Source organism: Squalius cephalus (assembly GCF_949319135.1).
Source record: "Squalius cephalus genome assembly, chromosome: 3".
NCBI classification, from domain to species: domain Eukaryota; kingdom Metazoa; phylum Chordata; class Actinopteri; order Cypriniformes; family Leuciscidae; genus Squalius; species Squalius cephalus.
In genome coordinates this window covers 60,914,983-60,937,482 of record NC_137124.1, presented here as the reverse complement: position 1 = coordinate 60,937,482, position 22,500 = coordinate 60,914,983, and the positions used below count along the sequence as shown (strand labels likewise).

The 22,500-nt window shown below is 40.3% G+C and overlaps 1 protein-coding gene across 1 annotated transcript; it reads left to right on the top strand.

The window, feature by feature from the left end:
• Positions 1–11,244: 11,244 nt before the first annotated feature.
• Positions 11,245–18,933, top strand: penkb (proenkephalin b). The gene is made up of 3 exons (XM_079865066.1): positions 11,245–11,326; positions 11,476–11,616; positions 16,888–18,933. The coding sequence occupies exons 1-3, from the start codon at positions 11,321–11,323 to the stop codon at positions 17,350–17,352; spliced, it is 612 nt and encodes a 203-aa protein (XP_079721192.1). The 5' UTR covers positions 11,245–11,320; the 3' UTR covers positions 17,353–18,933.
• The last annotated feature ends 3,567 nt before the right edge of the window (positions 18,934–22,500 follow it).

Genomic DNA, 22,500 nt, shown 5'->3' with positions numbered 1-22,500 from the left:
TGATATGTCCCCTTTAATGTTCTTTCATTGAGTTGGATAGTGACTCGTCATGATATAATTTCTCAAATTCCCATTTAAAGCCCCTTTAGTACTCGAGTTGCCTCAACCTCTCTCTAAAGTTTAGGACAGAGATGGAATGTTATGAGTTTTTTGTGCAATGACTGTTTCCCAATATCATCATCCCGCTGTGATAGCTGGAGAAAAATAGACAAAATACATCAAGCGGCTTCCCTCGTCTCACTCGCCCCTGCCTTAGAGCAACAAGCCACGCATAGCACACAAAATTATTCATCCACTATATGTATCCAGCCATGAATATGCAAGGCGACCCCTCATAGGCAGGTCAGCATTGGTTATAAAGATGGCCACATGCTCCGATTTAGTTTACAGACCATTTAGTTTCAGCGGGTTTATAAAGTGGTTCTGCATGAGCCGGCTCAAAAGAGAGCTTGTTCAAAGTGATTGCACACGACACGGAGAACTCAGTGAGTGTAACAGAGACCAGCTAATGAGGTAAACCTCACTCCCCTGATCTCAAGAAGAGCACTAGCGTCTGATGCTAGAGACTGTGGCCTTCCCGGTTTGAGCCCCACTGGAACCGGAGGGGTTTACATTGGTGCCGTGACCCGGATGGAAGTGAGGTTTACTGCGGGTGAGTGTAACGGAGGCCAAATAGTGAGAGCTGTGCAGGTAAACCTCACTCCCCTGATCTCAAGATACTGCGGTCTTTAGCGTCCATGTTAGCGCACACACATCCCGTGCCGGAGACGCATCTCGAGTCAGACCACAAAGACAACAAACCATTCCAAGACTGGAGCTTTTTGCAGAAGTCACTGGAGCTCAACTTGCAAAGTTGATAGTCGGCAAACTCACCTTCCCTATCAGGAATAGCATCATGTGTCTGACTCAACCACTGACCTGACATGGTTTAAGTCAGACTCATGTCGATTCAAGGTCTTTGTGGGAACCAGGACTGCTGGAATCCGAGAGCTCACAGTTCAGCAGGCAAGGAGGGTCGTGAGCTCATCCCTTAAAGGTGCAGTGTGTAATATTTAGAAGGATCTGTTGACAGAAATGCAATACAACTGGACTCAACACTGGACTCAACACCTCAACTGGACTCAACACCACAACTGCAATCAACACCACAACTGGACTCAACACCACAACTGGACTCAACACCACTACTGCACTCAACACCACAACTGGACTCAACACCACAACTGCACTCAACACCACTACTGCAATCAACACCACAACTGGACTCAACACCACAACTGGACTCAACACCACAACTGGACTCAACACCACAACTGGACTCAACACCACAACTGGACTCAACACCACAACTGCAATCAACACCACAACTGGACTCAACACCACAACTGCACTCAACACCACAACTGGACTCAACACCACTACTGCACTCAACACCACAACTGGACTCAACACCACAACTGCACTCAACACCACTACTGCACTCAACACCACAACTGCACTCAACACCACTACTGCAATCAACACCACTACTGCACTCAACACCACAACTGGACTCAACACCACAACTGCACTCAACACCACAACTGGACTCAACACCACAACTGCAATCAACACCACAACTGGACTCAACACCACTACTGCACTCAACACCACAACTGGACTCAACACCACAACTGCACTCAACACCACTACTGCAATCAACACCACAACTGGACTCAACACCACAACTGGACTCAACACCACAACTGGACTCAACACCACAACTGCACTCAACACCACTACTGCACTCAACACCACAACTGGACTCAACACCACAACTGCACTCAACACCACTACTGCAATCAACACCACAACTGGACTCAACACCACAACTGGACTCAACACCACAACTGGACTCAACACCACAACTGGACTCAACACCACAACTGGACTCAACACCACAACTGCAATCAACACCACAACTGGACTCAACACCACAACTGCACTCAACACCACAACTGGACTCAACACCACAACTGCACTCAACACCACAACTGGACTCAACACCACAACTGCACTCAACACCACTACTGCACTCAACACCACAACTGGACTCAACACCACAACTGCAATCAACACCACAACTGGACTCAACACCACAACTGCACTCAACACCACAACTGGACTCAACACCACAACTGGACTCAACACCACAACTGCAATCAACACCACAACTGGACTCAACACCACAACTGGACTCAACACCACAACTGGACTCAACACCACAACTGGACTCAACACCACAACTGCAATCAACACCACAACTGGACTCAACACCACAACTGCACTCAACACCACAACTGGACTCAACACCACAACTGCACTCAACACCACAACTGGACTCAACACCACAACTGCACTCAACACCACAACTGGACTCAACACCACAACTGGACTCAACACCACAACTGCAATCAACACCACAACTGCACTCAACACCACAACTGGACTCAACACCACAACTGGACTCAACACCACAACTGGACTCAACACCACAACTGCAATCAACACCACAACTGGACTCAACACCACAACTGCACTCAACACCACAACTGGACTCAACACCACAACTGCACTCAACACCACAACTGGACTCAACACCTCAACTGCACTCAACACCACAACTGGACTCAACACCACAACTGGACTCAACACCACAACTGCACTCAACACCACAACTGGACTCAACACCACAACTGCACTCAACACCACTACTGCACTCAACACCACAACTGGACTCAACACCACAACTGCAATCAACACCACAACTGGACTCAACACCACAACTGCACTCAACACCACAACTGGACTCAACACCACAACTGGACTCAACACCACAACTGCAATCAACACCACAACTGGACTCAACACCACAACTGGACTCAACACCACAACTGGACTCAACACCACAACTGGACTCAACACCACAACTGCAATCAACACCACAACTGGACTCAACACCACAACTGCACTCAACACCACAACTGGACTCAACACCACAACTGCACTCAACACCACAACTGGACTCAACACCACAACTGCACTCAACACCACAACTGGACTCAACACCACAACTGGACTCAACACCACAACTGCAATCAACACCACAACTGCACTCAACACCACAACTGGACTCAACACCACAACTGGACTCAACACCACAACTGGACTCAACACCACAACTGCAATCAACACCACAACTGGACTCAACACCACAACTGCACTCAACACCACAACTGGACTCAACACCACAACTGCACTCAACACCACAACTGGACTCAACACCTCAACTGCACTCAACACCACAACTGGACTCAACACCACAACTGGACTCAACACCACAACTGCAATCAACACCACAACTGGACCCAACACCACTACTGCACTCAACACCACAACTGGACTCAACACCACAACTGGACTCAACACCACAACTGGACTCAACACCACAACTGGACTCAACACCACAACTGCAATCAACACCACACCTGGACTCAACACCACAACTGCACTCAACACCACAACTGGACTCAACACCACAACTGGACTCAACACCACAACTGGACTCAACACCACTACTGCACTCAACACCACAACTGGACTCAACACCACAACTGCAATCAACACCATAACTGGACTCAACAACACAACTGGACTCAACACTGGACTCAACACCACAACTGGACTCAACACCACAACTGCACTCAACACCACAACCACAACTGGACTCAACACCACAACTGCACTCAACACCACAACTGGACTCAACACCACTACTGCACTCAACACCACAACTGGACTCAACACCACAACTGCACTCAACACCACTACTGGACTCAACACTGGACTCAACACCACAACTGGACTCAACACCACAACTGGACTCAACACCACAACTGGACTCAACACCACAACAATCAACACCACAACTGGACTCAACACCACAACTGGACTCAACACCACAACTGCAATCAACACCACAACTGGACTCAACACTGGACTCAACACCACAACTGGACTCAACACCACAACTGCACTCAACACCACAATTGCACTCAACACCACAACTGGACTCAACACTGGACTCAACACCACACCTGGCAACTGGACTCAACACCACAACTGGACTCAACACCACAACTCAACACCACAACTGGACTAAACACCACAACTGAACTCAACACCACAACTGCACTCAACACCACAACTCAACACCACAACTGGACTCAACACCACAACTGAACTCAACACCACAACTGCACTCAACACCACAACTTCATTCAACACCACAACTGCACTCAACACCACAATTTGAGATCATTCATGCAATTATCAACAAGTATCAACAAACAAACTAACAGGAGGAACTCAGAACACCTTTAACTGAAGAGGAGGTGATCTTGAACTCCAAACCCAATAACACCAAATCACCTTTTGATGGGGCAGCCATCAAATGCTTTAACTTTATTGGGTTTATTGGGTCAGATTGGGCCATCAAACCCAATAACATCAAATCACATTTTGATGGGAACTATTTTGAATAGTTCATTGCCTCAATTTGTCTCCCAAGATTCTGAAAGCCTTAGTCTCATGCGGCGGAGACAAAGTCAGAAAAGTCATTTCTGGACCAAGTTCATGTTACTTTGGCAAGAATGGCCAGAGATTATTGCAGGCCGTACTGAAGTGCCTGTCGGGATGATGGTTGACCCCCAACGGCCAAGGGCTCTATGATCAGTAGCCAAAGTGGAAAAGGTGTTTCCAAAAGAAGATATTTTGAAGAATATTGGAAATCAAACAGTTGATGGAAGTCAAAATAGTCCATCAACTGTTTAATTGCCAACATTCTTCAAAATATCTTCCTTTGTGTTCAGCAGAAGAGAGAAATTCATTCAGGTTGGGTTGGAACAAATTGGGGGTGAGTAAATGATGACAGACTTTTCATTTTTGGGTGAACTATCCTTTAAGTGTTCAAACCCTGTCTCCGGTCTGTGTTCTGACAGACACCACAGGGCGAGAACCATAGCCTCCTAAACGCCTGGGTCCTTTCTCTCAAACACATAAAGTCAGGGAATTTTCTTGTTCAATTCGCGATTTCTCATGGGTAATGCTTCAAAGAAGTGAGACAAGGCCCAGACAGCAACATAGTATCGGCCCAGATCCGGCACACATGGATTCAACACTGCTCAGATGTGGGCCGGATCTGGGCCGACACTGTGTACTTTCTGGCCGCACAAAACCGGCAAGATTATTCAACCACTATCCAACCATGGATTCTTTATAAGCAATCTGCCGTTTCGGTGGAGTTATAAGAGCCGGTGTTTTGCCGAACCGGGACTCCCTGCCAAATTATTACCCGCCTCATTGAAGCCAATATTTGATTGCCTAACCCTAACCCCACACCTAATCCTAAATATAACCATGATGGAGAATGAATGAGGGGATTCATGTTTTTGGCATGAGAGCCGTTCAGTACTCGTGTGTTTTTTGTGTAGTTCTTTGTGCAATGACCGTTCCACATTATCTATGTGCAATAAAGTCAATATATGCTGTGATGGAAGGGGAAAAATACAGTCGTTCCCCCACTCTCTTAGAGCACACTATATCATTCAGCCTCTATTGATTTACTCAGAAGCATTTAGGGGCATTTTAAGAACAATCAGAATTGAATACACACTCCAATTTGCTGGCAAACCACCTCACCTCGACGTGATTTCGTCTGCCACTCTGCAAAAAGATCCACAGAAATGGGCAGAAATATTGAAGCACAGGCTTTTAAAGTCATTATTTTCTTGTGCCCATTCCACATCTAAGACAACAGTGTCAGTGAAACGGCTATTCAGAATGATTACTCAAAAACAGAATCTTTCACACATTCTTCTGTAAGGTTTATTTTAGTGGGTCTGAAAGACACTTGTTCACCTCTAAAGCTGGAAGACCCAGAGAAGATTTTGTGAGAGTGTTTACAACATGCATGTCTTGAGTGCTGAGTGTCCTTTTACTGAAAACATCTGTTTACATCGTGAATGTTATGCTCTGCCCATACAGTACGTCTGGTGCTGCTTTCTCTGAGCATGTCCTGTGGATCGGCAGTCACAGCTGTCCTCGCACTTAATGATTGCTCTGTCCAGTTTATATGTTCAACGTGCAGCTGCAAAATGGGCTTTTCTCTTTCTCTTTTCGGCACTCTGCTTCTTTCGCAAGGACAATCCTTACAAGAATGTTTCCGTCCCATTCCACATCTGCTTCCCTTTTCCGTCATGTAATCTTTCTGGCTTGTTTTGTCTCTGATATTTTGTTGTTTGAGGCTTTACCTCTGATTGCATGAGCAGATGTTGATTCAGATCCATGTAACATTCATCGGTAACAACACTTTCTGGATGGCTTTAACTAATGTTAGTGTCGGATCTAGGCGGAAGTGTTCCTACAGTCCCGTCTCTGATTCCCACAACTATCCGGTCTTTGATTAACTTCTCTTTTAACGCCCTGAAGTTGCAGTGTTCTGCCAGCTTGTGTTGTAAAAGTCTCTGCATTTTCTCCATCGTTTCGGCATCGCCAATTAAACTGAGCCTGTTCAAATATGACGTGTGTTTGCTTCTTTCTGTCTGACTCTCCCAGCGAGGATATCATCGGCCTTGTCTCCTATAACAAGGAGTTGACATGATATTCCTGGGGTTCTGCACTCAGTCCTGAGGCTTTAACCGTCTGGTCCATGTTGGATAATCCGCAGAATTGAAATCGAAGGGCTTTCGTGATGCTGTGACGTGAACACACCTCATAACTCACTGATTCAACGATCCGGTCCAAACGAGCCGAGAACTGAGATATAACGTGCATGTGACTGATGAAAGTAGGTTGCTAACGTTGAATCTACTGATTATTGTAAATGAAAATAGGTTATGACTGTCAATTATTTGCAAAGTAAATCTGCTGAAAGAGGGCGAGCTCTTGAAATGCTTAAATGTGGCGTTTGTGATCACGTCTGTAATTTGACCTAAAATTGCCACTTAATGTAGCCTGGAAATCCAGACCTAAATCTGAAAGAGTAATGGTCTGGCATCGACTAATGAAGCTCGGCCAGCTCGAGGGGCGGCACCAAGCATGCATTTGAAAATCTCACTGCACACAATTGGATAACACTACGACCAATCACAACAAGTTATCGCTTAGCTTCCAGCGGAGCTCACTGGTAGATTAGACTCTTGCCGTATCCGGTCGGCAAAACAGCAAAAACGGCCTTCTTGCAAAGGAACGATTGGAGCGGCGTCTTCTGTTCCTCTTTTAGATAAAAAGCCACGTCTAACTCGTTCATGGTATCAGCCAAAGCCGTTTCAAACAACTGCTGTTCATCCAGAGCCATCTTGCAATGTTTACTAATGACTTCGACGTCACAGCGCTGTCGTCATCTCGCCTCCGGCCCGCCTATATCAGATAACCCGATGTGATTGGTGCAGCTCGGATACAAGCGCATATTTAATGAGCATCATTACTCGAGGTAACTCGCTGAGCAAATTCAACTTGTGCTCTCGTGAGAACTCTGGATTACCAGGGTACAATTAATGCCTGTGCATCTTCAAATGATATATAACTAGTATGTTTGCATAGCGTTGATCTTAAAATATTAATGCATTTTCCCCATGATGTGACGTCTGTCCACTTGTATTTTTATACTAAGCTATTTGTAGCCAAATATTTACATGCATTTTGTTTTTCCTCATTTCTAAAATTCTATATGGTGTTACTTCACTTGTTTGCACATTATTCATTTATTAAGAATTATAGTTACTTAAATTGATGGATTTAAATAACTATGTACAGTATTCTCAGGCATAAATGCATATTGCACTTTTTAATAATCAGTAGTTATTACTTTTAGAAGGACAGAAACTAATTTCAGTTTGTAAATGGACAGAGAAATGACAGAGAACAGAGAAATATTAGTATGTCACTAGTATTACTGAAGTGCTTTCACTGTTCATCATGTCTGATGATCATCATGCATAAATAATGCAGCTGTTTAAAAGAGCACCACTTCATGTGACACTCGAACAATGAAGAAACACATAACACTGACAGAGAAACAGTGAGAAATGAGTCAGAGTTGAAGAGCAGAAGAGTGTGTATCGCTGGGAAATCCAGATAAAACCAGTTTCTAAAGGTAGTTTTCACATGGATTCTGTCTGGATGGTGATTTTCTCCAAGCTGGTTCATATGCCTGGACTGAGAATGATGTGGTAGACTGACACTGATACTGACATTTGACATTGAATTTACTGTTAAAATAGTACATTCTATATAGTATGAATGAAAATCGGCCGTACTCGATCCGCCATGTTGTTACTGTCACGTGACCTACCAGCGTTCATAAATCCTTTCATGGGATAGTAAAGTGTCCATCTTACACATAAACTCGCTGGAAATAGTAGGTAATCCAGTACTGTATTTCGAATAGGCTACTATATAGAAGTAGCAGACGATATTGTTCTGTTTATTCTACATGGTTTTTTTTTTTTGGTTTTTTTTTTGTTTTTTTTCGTCTGTCTCTTTAAATGCACGAGCTCTTAAAGCAGGGTCGATTCTGATTGGCTGTCGATGTGTGTTTATCGTTCATCAGCTGGAAAAACATCGTTCTGAAAGTGATTTCAGTGATAAAGGCCCAGTTGGTGTAACTCTGCTGTGTGTTGAAAGATTTTTAGAACAATATCTTCATAGAGCTGGTAAGTCCCGCCCCCTCCGCTAACCCCACTGGACCTATAGGTTGAAAAATCGTCAATGCAAGTGAATGGGAGAATTATTTTCTGGTCCCGTTTGAATTTTGCCATGAATGTGAACATATGTTGTCTGTGAATTTTTAATATAATTATTCGTGTAAAGAATGCTACAATTTAGCGGGTAGAAGTTTGATACGGTTAGACTTTGTGTGAGAGCACTTTGTGGACTACAACTCTTCGCTGCTTTCGACGAGTTTGAAACGTCACCACCGCTCGCACACGGACACGAGCTCACGGATCCCGCTAAACATGGCTGTGTCTTTGGTGCACTTCACCGCCTTCTTTCAGGGAGAGGACAAAATCGTTGAAGTTAGTGAAAACCACGGGTAAGTCAACTTTATGGGGTGACGTCACATAGGCGACATGTAGTCTTTCTCGTTATGTCTTTTCCACAACTGCTAGCCGAAGAATCATACCATATACTGTCAAACTCGTAACATGAAAAGTTATATAAAAAATTCACAGACAACATATGTTCACATTCATGGCACAATTCAAACGGGACCAGAAAATAATTATTTTCTCCCATTCACTTGCATTGACGGTTTTTCAACCTAGAGGTCCAGTGGGGTTTTACGGAAGGGGCGGGACTTACCAGCTCTATATGACTCCTCGCTCCAGCTGTTTTTAATCACTATGACAGAAGAAGGCCACATCCTGACGAAAGAGTGTAGATTCTACAGGATGTGGTTCTTCGCATCGATAAGCATCTGCATAAAGAACTCTGCTTACTTTATCGTCTTTGAATTGAGTGTTCTTTAATGTTTGAGTGCAGCACATCAACACTGATGAGAACTGAAGCTGTTCATGTTGTTGTCCTTTCAAATCTGAGATCATTGCAAGGATATTATATAGAGTTACAGTTAGAGTTTGGGGTTACACTAACACTTTATTTTAAAATGTCATTGTTACAGTGTAATTATATATTTAAGTACTGAGTTATATTAGTAAATAACATGTACTTTAGGGTTTGGGTAGGATTAGGATTTGGTTGATGTTGTATGTAATTATGCATAATTTACTGTAATTATTATGGTACATGTAACATGTAACAAGGACACTGAAGTAAAGTGTTACCGAGTGTTGTGATGCTAAGCGTTCTCGTGGAAGCTTTAGTGTTTTGCGTGGATGCTTGGTATAATTATTTATTAAACATGAGAAAACATAAAACAACGATATTACCATTTGTTTATTTTGTACTTACGGATATTCATTTTAGAGGACTAATTTTAATAACAAAACAGTTCCACAGGTTATTCTCTGAGCTCTGTTTCTGGATCAACATTCCCTCGGGCAAAACTGAACATTAATGCCTAAATAAACATCATACGATTAAGTTACTCAGTGTAGTGAATATTTTATGGGATTAAATTTTGTCCATTCCTGATTCCACACACACACACACACGTGATTATATGATTCACGTGTGAAAAAAATAATAAAAACATGATATGAATTGCCCTTGTATGAGTTATTGTATAACATTTTTAAGTTAAGCAATATCACACAAGTGCTGTTTTCTCGAATATCTTCACTATTGCAAAATCCGTTTTTTTTTTTTTTTTTTTTTTTTCAATGTTATGTGAATTCAAAATTTTGACACAACATTGTAAATTTGGACAGTTTTGACAGTTTTATTTTACAGACGAAAATATTTCCAAACAAAGTAGAAATGTTGCATCACCATAGACTGTGCATCACACAGTTTCGTTCTTGAATGATTCATCCTTTTGAAGGAATCAGGTGAGTCAATGATTCAATGACTCGTAAAGTCAGTGCACACTTGCTTCGTTCATGAATGAATCAGCCGGTTTACACGAATGAACGAATCGGTTGAATGAATGATTCTATGATTCACTTCTTATGACCCACTGGCGGTTTTAGATTCATTTATAATAGTAATATAATTTCATATTTCTATATTTAGAAATCATTAATCTAATGGTCTCATAACATTTAGGCAATTGTAATTTCAATGTTAATGGATTTTGTTTAGACTGATTTAATTTAACTGGTATTAAATGGAGTTAAATATTGTAATTAATTAAAAGATGATCAACATCATTTGAGCTCCTTCCCCAAAATGTGTTATTATAGTTTTATGAGTTAAATTAAGATCAGAACACATTTTCTTATGAGTAAATCAGATATAGGAAAGGGTTTACTTACCAGAATACTGCATATAGGCTATTAATCAGAAATATCTCTCATAACAGATCAGTTCATCATATACAAGCCTTATAAAAGCCACTTATACAAACAGTGTGACTTATACAAAAATAATGTTACATGTCAGTCAGGAACTATATCATTTATAATTTCACTTAATTAATTCGCTTAATTTACTGTGCAGCGCACGATCCCATCGCCCCGCCCCTTTACACACACACACACACTCTCTCTCTCTCTCTCTCTCTCTCTCTCTCTCTCTCTCTAACTCTAATAGTAACGCATTCTTGTGTCTTTAGTATTGAGAGACTTTACACGCACGGACAGGAGTAAGTGGCGCAGTGATGAAGGTCAGTGAAACTGCTTATCTTGGTGTTTTCCAGTGATATTCTGAATTGTTAATCGCTTAATGTTGTTTGAGGTTTTTATACGGCACAAACTTTAATTAATGCATAGATAAAAAGCGTTGTAAGAGTGTGTTCTGTGTGTTTTCCTGAAGACTCTGACAGTTCCCGTGAGCTCCAGGTGCACGCGTCTGATGCTGTGCGCGTGCCTGATGCTGTGCGCGTGCCTGGCCGTGCGCGCGGACTGCAGTGGAAACTGCGCGTTCTGTTCGCGGCAACTCAACATAAACTCGATAGTAAGTGTTTATACACACACAGAGGAAAACGGGATGAAAGTACACACTACTTGTTTGAAAGTCATTTGAGAGTGTAAAATATACGATAAAGTGCTACTAATTCTTTTATAGGCTATATTATTTTCTTAATGTTACATTTGCTTAAATAAAACAAATAAACGATTTCATTAGCCTAATTCTTGCAATTCTCTGGAGCTAATGAACATTTTGTAACTCGCTATCATTATTAAAAGTATTTATCAAACAATATTGCCTTAAGGCAGAAGTCGGTCAGTTTTCATAATAATAAAATAGCTATATTCATATTTGTATAGTACAGTAATCTAAACGGCTGAGCCTGAAGCTTCACTTACATAAACAGCCGAGATCGTGACGAACTGTGTGTGTGTGTGTGTGTGTGTGTGTGTGTGTGTGTGTGTGTGTGTGATCAACCTTCCCATAAAAATGTGTTAATATACAACAATTAATCACCTCTAATGGACCAGAGTAATTGATGGCGTGTGATCGAGTAATCGATGAGGACATTTATAGCAGAATCTGATGCATGTTAAACAGAAGAGATGACACAGTTTTCTCCTGAATAAACACTATTGTTGTAGAACATAAGCAGGAAAACGAATGTAGAACAGGATTGGGTTTTAGTGTCGCTGTTTTGGGGTTATGTTAAATTACTCTTTTTTTTTAAAAATGATGTTTCAGCCATCCGTCTTTTGATATAAATCATGTAAAGTATATTGTGCTATATTACAAACATATGATCAAAACTAAAGTAAGATGACAGCAATGATAATAATTCCTGAATAAATATATAAAACTTTGACATCATTTATTAAACCTCATGTGTTTTCAGTTCTTTATGCTGTTATTTATTTTATTCATTGACACACACACACACACACACACACACACACACACACACAGCTAGGAGAATCGTCAGCACTGTCGAACTCCAACAAGGATTTTGTTTTGTCGGATCTTGGTTTGATCTGACATTGTAGGAAATGGGAGTGAAAATAATGGCATATTTATCATTTTTGGTTGAATGACGTGTTCATGTCAGCTTAGCAACATGCCAGATAATTTAATTACACACTTGTGATGTGTGCGTGTGTGTGTGTACTCTCTCTCTCTCTCTGTGTGTGTGTGTGCGCGCGCGCGCGCGCGTGTGTGTGTGTGTGTGTGCTCTCTCTCTCTCTCTGTGTGTGTGTGTGCGCGCGCGCGCGCGCGCGCGCGTGTGTGTGTGTGTGTGTGTGTGTGTGCGCGCGCGTGTGTGTGCTCTCTCTCTCTCTCTCTCTCTCTGTGTGTGTGTGTGTGTGTCCTGTTCTTTGTGCTCTTGTCCTGTCGTGAATGCTTAGTTTGAAGGTCCTGTTTTCCTGGTTTTCCTGAATGTGTGTGTTAGTGTTTGTTCCCAGTGTGTATTTAAGCCTTGTCCGTGTGCTGCAACTCCTGTCTGCTACTGACTGTGCGATTTCGGCAATCCTATAAGATCATAACTATAATCACACTGTACGACATGCATCTATAACTTGGCTACATGTGATGATGACGTGCACGTATAACAGAAGAGTCCAGGTCACGCGCAGTTGTGATGTAGTGTAGTAGTGGCCGTCTCCACACTCATCCGCGGACATCCGTGTGCAACACACATTTTGTGCCCGCGCGAATGGTGCGCGCACAACAGCGCATGTGCGAGTGACTTGAGCGCTTGAAAACAAAGTCCACTACATAGTGCGCACTTGTTGGTGCATCTATCCATCATAAAAGTGCATCTATACATGATGAAAGTGCATCTATCCATCATAAAAGTGCATCTATCCATCATAAAAGTGCATCTGTCCATCATAAAAGTGCATCTATACATGATGAAAGTGCATCTATCCATCATAAAAGTGCATCTATCCATCATAAAAGTGCATCTGTCCATCATAAAAGTGCATCTATACATGATGAAAGTGCATCTATCCATCATAAAAGAGCATCTATCCATCATAAAAGTGCATCTATCCATGATTAAAGTGCATCTATACATCATAAAAGTGCATCTATACCATAGACAGTAAAAAATATACATGATGAAAGTGCATCTGTCCATCATAAAAGTGCATCTATCCATCATAAAAGTGCATCTATCCATCATAAAAGCGCATCTATACATGATAAAAGTGCATCTATCCATCATAAAAGTGCATCTGTCCATCATAAAAGTGCATCTGTCCATCATAAAAGTGCATCTATCCATCATAAAAGTGCATCTATCCATCATAAAAGTGCATCTATGCATCATAAAAGTGCATCTATACATGATAAAAGTGCATCTATCCATCATAAAAGTGCATCTGTCCATCATAAAAGTGCATCTATACATGATAAAAGTGCATCTATCCATCATAAAAGTGCATCTGTCCATCATAAAAGTGCATCTATCCATCATAAAAGTGCATCTATACATGATAAAAGTGCATCTATCCATGATTAAAGTGCATCTGTCCATCATAAAAGTGCATCTATACTTGATAAAAGTGCATCTATCCATGATTAAAGTGCATCTATCCATCATAAAAGTGCATCTATCCATCATAAAAGAGCATCTATCCATCATAAAAGTGCATCTATACATGATAAAAGTGCATCTATCCATCATAAAAGTGCATCTATACTTGATAAAAATGCATCTATCCATGATTAAAGTGCATCTATCCATCATAAAAGTGCATCTGTCCATCATAAAAGTGCATCTATACATGATAAAAGTGCATCTATCCATCATAAAAGTGCATCTATCCATGATTAAAGTGCATCTATCCATCATAAAAGTGCATCTGTCCATCATAAAAGTGCATCTATACATGATAAAAGTGCATCTATCATCATAAAAGTGCATCTATCCATCATAAAAGTGCATCTATCCATCATAAAAGTGCATCTATACATGATAAAAGTGCATCTATCCATCATAAAAGTGCATATGTCCATCATAAAAGTGCATCTATACATGATAAAAGTGCATCTATCCATCATAAAAGTGCATCTGTCCATCATAAAAGTGCATCTATCCATCATAAAAGTGCATCTGTCCGTCATAAAAGTGCATCTGTCCGTCATAAAAGTGCATCTGTCCATCATAAAAGTGCATCTGTCCATCATAAAAGTGCATCTATCCATGATTAAAGTGCATCTATCCATCATAAAAGTGCATCTGTCCATCATAAAAGTGCATCTATCCATGATTAAAGTGCATCTATCATCATAAAAGTGCATCTATCCATCATAAAAGTGCATCTATCCATCATAAAAGTGCATCTATACATGATAAAAGTGCATCTATCCATCATAAAAGTGCATCTATACATGATAAAAGTGCATCTATCCATCATAAAAGTGCATCTGTCCATCATAAAAGTGCATCTGTCCGTCATAAAAGTGCATCTGTCCATCATAAAAGTGCATCTGTCCATCATAAAAGTGCATCTATCCGTCATAAAAGTGCATCTGTCCATCATAAAAGTGCATCTATGCATCATAAAAGTGCATCTGTCCATCATAAAAGTGCATCTATCCGTCATAAAAGTGCATCTGTCCATCATAAAAGTGCATCTATACATGATAAAAGTGCATCTATCCATCATAAAAGTGCATCTATCCATGATTAAAGTGCATCTATGCATCATAAAAGTGCATCTGTCCATCATAAAAGTGCATCTATCCGTCATAAAAGTGCATCTATCCATCATAAAAGTGCATCTATCCATCATAAAAGTGCATCTATCCATCATAAAAGTGCATCTATCAGTCATAAAAGTGCATCTGTCCATCATAAAAGTGCATCTATCCATGATTAAAGTGCATCTATCCATCATAAAAGTGCATCTATCCATCATAAAAGTGCATCTATCCATCATAAAAGTGCATCTGTCCATCATAAAAGTGCATCTGTCCATCATAAAAGTGCATCTATCCGTCATAAAAGTGCATCTGTCCATCATAAAAGTGCATCTATCCATGATTAAAGTGCATCTATCCGTCATAAAAGTGCATCTATCCATCATAAAAGTGCATCTATCCATCATAAAAGTGCATCTATCCATCATAAAAGTGCATCTATCCGTCATAAAAGTGCATCTGTCCATCATAAAAGTGCATCTATACATGATAAAAGTGCATCTATCCATCATAAAAGTGCATCTATCCATGATTAAAGTGCATCTATGCATCATAAAAGTGCATCTGTCCATCATAAAAGTGCATCTGTCCATCATAAAAGTGCATCTATCCGTCATAAAAGTGCATCTGTCCATCATAAAAGTGCATCTATCCATGATTAAAGTGCATCTATCCGTCATAAAAGTGCATCTATCCATCATAAAAGTGCATCTGTCCATCATTAAAGTGCATCTATCCGTCATAAAAGTGCATCTGTCCATCATAAAAGAGCATCTATCCGTCATAAAAGTGCATCTATCCATCATAAAAGTGCATCTGTCCATCATAAAAGTGCATCTGTCCATCATAAAAGTGCATCTATCCATCATAAAAGTGCATCTATTCATTATAAAAGTGCATCTATCCATCATAAAAGTGCATCTATCCATGATTAAAGTGCTCCACAGGCTCCGGGGGTAATAAAGCCTTCTGAAGTTAAACGTTTGTGTAAGAAAAATATCCATATTTAAAACTTTATAAAGTAAAATAACTAGCTTCTGGCTAAATGAACATACGGATTCGACTAAGTCTAAGCGCAACTTATGCGAGTAATGCGACGAACTGTTGATAATTACGTAGGCTACCATAAAAATATCATAAAATCCCCTAAAAATACAAAATATTAAATAAGTACATTCATTTCATTGAAATAAAAATAATAATTTCGGTCATTTTTGACCAACACACTCTTCACACCAGGAATCCGCAACCGGAACCTGCTTTCACCAAACGTTATAGTAATGATTTGTGTGTGTGTGTGTGTGTGTGTGTGTGTGTGTGTGTGTGTGTGTGTGTGTGTGTGTGTGTGTGTGTTGGAGAGAGTACGGTATTGGTGTACTTTGTTAAAATGTCACTCAGTATTAGTGTTTCCATGGTTTCCCACAAGCTTAGCTCAACCTTTACACCTACTCATCCCTCTATCACCCAAAACACTCGCGCTCATTTGCATATTTATATATGTATATAGGCTGGGGGGGGGGGGGGGGTGATGGAGCCACTGTTTCAGATCCTCACTTTAGGGGCCAATTAATTTCTCTGACTGTTGTGTTTCTCACTGACTGTCTTTCACAGGAGTGTGTGTCGGAGTGTGAGGAGCGCATGACTTCAGGAAACTCTTGGAGTTTGTGCAAACACTTCATGCTGAGAGATGATAGCACTCCTGGATCCGCTGAACATGAACACTTGGAGGCGCAACAACATCATGTGGACAGAAGATATGGAGGCTTTATGAAGCGTTATGGGGGATTCATGAAGAAAACAGCGGAGTTCTACGGGACGGAGCCGGAAAAGGCAATCCTGAGCAATGATGAAGCTGAAACACTGACAGATGAAGACGAGGGGATAGAGAAGCGTTACGGGGGGTTTATGAAGAGGGGTGGAGGGGTAAAAGAGTTACACAAGCGTTACGGGGGGTTCATGAGGCGTGTTGGGGAACCGCAGTGGATTAAACGCTTCCTAAAGCGCTCCCGAGAGGAGCATGAGGATGGAAACTTATCAGGGATGGAAAAGAGGTACGGTGGATTCATGGGGTTTTAAGAGCCCTGGTCCACTTTCCCTCGAGGAAACAAAGGGATAGTTCACCCAAAACTGAACATTAGCCCATGATTTACTCTCCCTGAAGTCATCCTAGGTGAATATGGCATTCTTCTTTCAGACGAACACAATCAGAGTTATATTAAAAAATGTCCTGGCTCTTCCAAGCTTTATAATGGCAGTGAATGGCTGTTTCTGTTTTGAAGTCCATAAAAGTGCATCTGTCCATCATTAGTGCATCCATCCATCTTTTATGGACTTCAAAACAGAAACAGCCATTCACTGCCATTATAAAGCTTGGAAGAGCCAGGACATTTTTTAATATAACTCTGATTGTGTTCGTCTGAAAGAAGAATGTAATATACACATGGAGCCCTATCTTGCACCGAGCGCAATTGACTTTGTACAGCGATGCATGTGTCATTCCTATTTCTCACCCGCGCACAGCAGGCTTTTCCCTCCACAGATGGACGTCGGTAAATTAGGGAATGAACTTGCGCTCCCGGGGGCGGTTCAGGGAAAAGAGGAGGCGTGTTCCGGTGCAAACGTTCCCTGGTGCTATTTTGCAGTTTCAGAAAACAATTCCGCCACTGACCAGGAGAAACCTCGTCTAAAGTCAGTGGCGCGTTCAGATGCTATTTTAAGGGCGCATGCTTGGCCATAATGTAGCGTGTGCACAACACACACACACTTTGATTCTCTCATCTACACACAGACGCAGCAGTTTTCATTTTTGCAAACCATACATTATTACAAGGAAAAATATTCCACATGAGGGAAATCATTGTTGTGTCCATGAAGATGTGAAAAATAGGCATAAATCTAGCTTACACATTTACCCAAATTATCATACGCCTGTTTAACCGAAGCTAATCTGGGTGTGTTTCTCCATCCCCAATGTCACTTCTCTGTGTTTTACGGCCCTGATGAGAACGCCGGTCTCCTCGGCTGTGAACCGCTCCTGGCAAATCCGCCGTTATAATAGCAATCCGCCATGGAACAAGCGCGCCTGCTCTTAAAGGGAATGTGAGATGACGCTCTGATTGGTTTATTTCACGTTACGCCCAAACCACACCTATGAGTAATGAAGCGACTTCAGGCCAACACATTTTAGATTTGCGTCGGGCGCAAGAGTCATTTATCCCGCCGGTATAATAGCAACAGCGCCCGAGACCCACCCACAAAGTTACTTGTGTTTCGCGTTTGATACTTGCGCTTCAGATCGTTAAAATAGGGCCCATAGGATGACTTGAGGACGAGTAAATCAGAGGCTAATGTTCATTTTTGGGTTAACTATCCCTTTAAAATGTGCTCATGATGTTTTAATAAAGTGTTTGTTGTGTCCTTCTTGTGTTAATGTGATTTAGTGTGAATAAGACCGTTTTAAAAGTACACCTGAGTTCACCAGTCCATGTAAGATTTTAATAACTAATACTGTACAACGACCAGGCCTTTTTTAATCAACTCTACAGATCAGGTCTGCATGAAACATTCGTTCACTGGAGAAACTGGAGAAAATATGAAAGACTGAATCTTGTCATTTGCTTGAATAAACTGCTCGAAACTGCAGCAGAATGTGTGTGTGTTGAATAGAAATCAGGCGTCTCTGGTGAAACTCCAGTTTTTAATGTTGTTTATGTGTCTATGTGGTGTTTTTAATATGCTTTAAGACAAAGCATGTGTAAATTCATAAGTCGACAGCATTGCTGAGTATTTCCTCCTTAAAACTGCAGTGAACCAAAGACAGTCTCAAAAACACGCTTTGAAATCGCTGGTGTTTCTGACGTCACAAACTACCTTGTAACCAATCAGATCAACGTGGATCTCTGGAGGCGGGGCTTCATAGAACCGCATAAAAGAAATGAGGCAAGGGTGTGGAGTTACAGTCAAGATATTTTAAGCCATGAAGAATTTATTTTCAAGCAAAAAACTTTTAAATATGTCCTTTTGGTGATTAAAGATGAGTTTTAAGGAAAGAATACAGGGAGATTTTAAGACCTTTGAGCCTCAGCAGCCTTTTGTGGATCGAGTACATTTATATAAAAGTATAGTTGGATTGCATGGTTCATGATGTAAAGCACTTCTACTATCATGAAACTCATTCAGTCAAGGCAAGTGGGATTCGAATGCAGGAAAGTATTCTCGTGGAAACTTGATCTCTCATAGAAGATCAGGCTTACAGCTTTAATGTGGGAACGTGCAACTCAAACCTGCAGTCGACATCTCTATCTCGTGTGTTTTACACGTCGCATATCTACGCCACCTTTGATCTATAGCGCAACCTCAACCCTACAACTGCTAAATAAAGTCTAATGTCTGTTTGGTAACACTTTATTTTACAGTGTCCTTGTTACATGTTACATATAACCATAACAGTAAATTATGCATACACTGAAAAAAATGATTCGTTGAATTTAATCCATTTTTTTATCGTAAGTGGTTGCACACAATTGATTTTACCTACATTTAAACAAATGCATTAAGTTGAACTAAAATTGATTAAGTTCAACTTAATGCATTTGTTTAAATGTAGGTAAAATCAATTGTGTGCAACCACTTACGATAATTTTTTTTAAATAAATTCAACTAATCATTTTACATGCAACTAAACCTCAACCAAATCCTACTCCTACCCTAACCCTAGAGTAATTACATGTAGTTTATTAATATTACTCAGTACTTAAATATATAATTACACTGTAACAATGACACCCAATAATAAAGTGTAACCGACTTTATTTCAGTGTCTTTGTAACACGTAACATGTATTTACTGTATAATAACGGTAATAATTACATGCTAACCCTAAACCAAACCCTATAGTAAGTTCATGTTGTTCATTAATATTACTTAAATGTATAATTACACTGTAAAGTGTAACTGTGTGTTAGTGTAACTGGTTACTTTTTATTTAAGGTGTCATTGTTACAGTGTAATTATACATTTAATAATAATTAACATGTAGGGTTAGGGCTGGTTTAGGGTTAGTTGCATGTAACGAAGCACAATTTATAGTAATTACTACAGTAACTATATGTAATAAGTGTTTGAAAGACACTTTAAAATAAAGTGTTTATCAACAATAACTATATCAGCACGATAACATTGTTTATTCACACTCTGTTATGTTTTTATCATTCATCCACTGGCAAACAATGTTTTCCTCCGCTATTCTCTTACAGTTTATGACTATTGTTGTCATTATTATATTATAAACGGTGTCGGGGAAAGTTATTAAAATAATGGATTACAATATTGCGTTACTCCCTAAAAATGTTACTAGTTGCAATACTTAGTTACTTTTATGGAAAGTTATGTGCTACTTTTTATCCCCTGTTTTTAATAACAAAAAAAGCACAAAAGTTCTGAATGTTCATCAAAAGTCATTCCTATGGCTGAATGGATCATCGAAGGTCAAAAGCAAAAGCATTGGTTAATAAAGTGAGATTAAATGCATAAAGTACATTGTTTAAGATATATAATAATTGCGGGTTTGCATAATACTCTGAGTTTGCATTTTACTGTTTTTATTGATTTTGAGGAATACTGAATGTGTTTTTGTGCATATTCACAACTTTCCCGAACTCTGACCTTTCCCATGATTGCTATGGCAACGTAGAACAAACTTACGGTTTACGTTAGCCTGAAGATACTGCTATCGGAGAGCCTCAACAAGCCCAAACAACTTGCTTGGGTAATGACGAGTAGAGCTTAGATCGGGCCCAAAAAATCAAGCCCGACCCTACCTGAGCCCGTCCAAGCCCGGCCCGACACATTAACTGTAATTATGAGCCCGATTTAGACCCAACCATTTTTAATACGTGGGCTGTTATAACAAGGTAATTTTTTAACATGTGCTGAGGGGGTGCTAGATATATTATATATAAATACTTTTAATAAATGAGCAAAAATTTGCCATTTAATATTTGATTATTTTAATGATCACAATTAAAGTATTAATTTTATTAAATTGAACAAGCACAACATTCGGCATTCAATCAAATATTATTAAAGATTTATTATTATTAATAATGTTATTTCAACACAATATCTCGTTATTTCGACATAATATGTGTGTGCCGAGTGTGCGTGCAACAAGCAAGATGTGCATTTGTAAATCCGGTGACACGTGTGCATTGATTTTTATTAATAAACTAGTGTTTTCTGTGTCAGTGTCGGCTGCAAAGATGAAGTTGACGATCGCTATCTCCGTAGTGAACGCGTCTATAGCCTAGAGAGAAATGCACATCATGGATTACATAATCAGAGAGTAGCCTATTTATTTTGGTTTTGAATTGTTTCGTTTAAAGACATTTAAAGCTTTCTTTAGATAGGCTACATTTCTCATGTCTGAGTTTCGGTTAATTTATGATGAGATGCGCTCCTGTTCATGTGCAATGCAAGTGACCGCGGCACGCCGGTGTGGTGAACAAACACCGTCTCTTCACCATCTCTTCAATAGGACTCATTTGTTCACCACACCGGGACTGAGATACCGTCAACAGGAAGTATCGAGTGTCATGGCGACGCCAAAGAAGACTCACAGGAAAGTTGTGAATAAGAGTAAATGCATGTTCATATTTAGTCCAGAACTATAATATGATTGACAATAATAATCATGTTCAGACTCACGATTCTCTCAGGAGAGCCTTCAGTCATTACATGGGAAAAGTTTTGAAAAAGTAACTCAGATATTTTGTTGTGAATTTAAAAGAAGGCCAAATGCATTACTTTACTATAGTTACTTGAAAAAAGGAATATGATTATGTAACTTGCTTTAAAACTGGTTTACCATCTAGACAATGCTGCCGTAAAAAATATTTCGGTAACACTTTATTTTAGGGTGTCATTGTTACAGTGTAATTAGCCTATATATTTAAGTACTGAGTAATATTAATAAACAACATGCACTTACTCTAGGGTTAGGGTAGGATTTGGGTGAGGTTTAGTTGCATGTAATTATGCATAATTTACTGTGGTAAGTATGTAAAATATGTAACACAGACACAGTAAAATAAAGTGTTACCAAAAGATTTCATGTCCAAAATAAGGGCCCTTGAACACAAGCTTCATCCGTGAGCCCCTTAAAACTCGTGTTCGTGTAGCCTAAATATAAGCATAAATGTTCTGAGCTCCACCTATTAATGTCCC

Bases quoted from the DNA above. Each gene is read 5' to 3' on its own strand.
- penkb (XM_079865066.1), top strand. The intron at 11,617-16,887 runs GTAAGTGTTTAT...TGTCTTTCACAG, and splicing joins AACTCAACATAAACTCGATA to GAGTGTGTGTCGGAGTGTGA.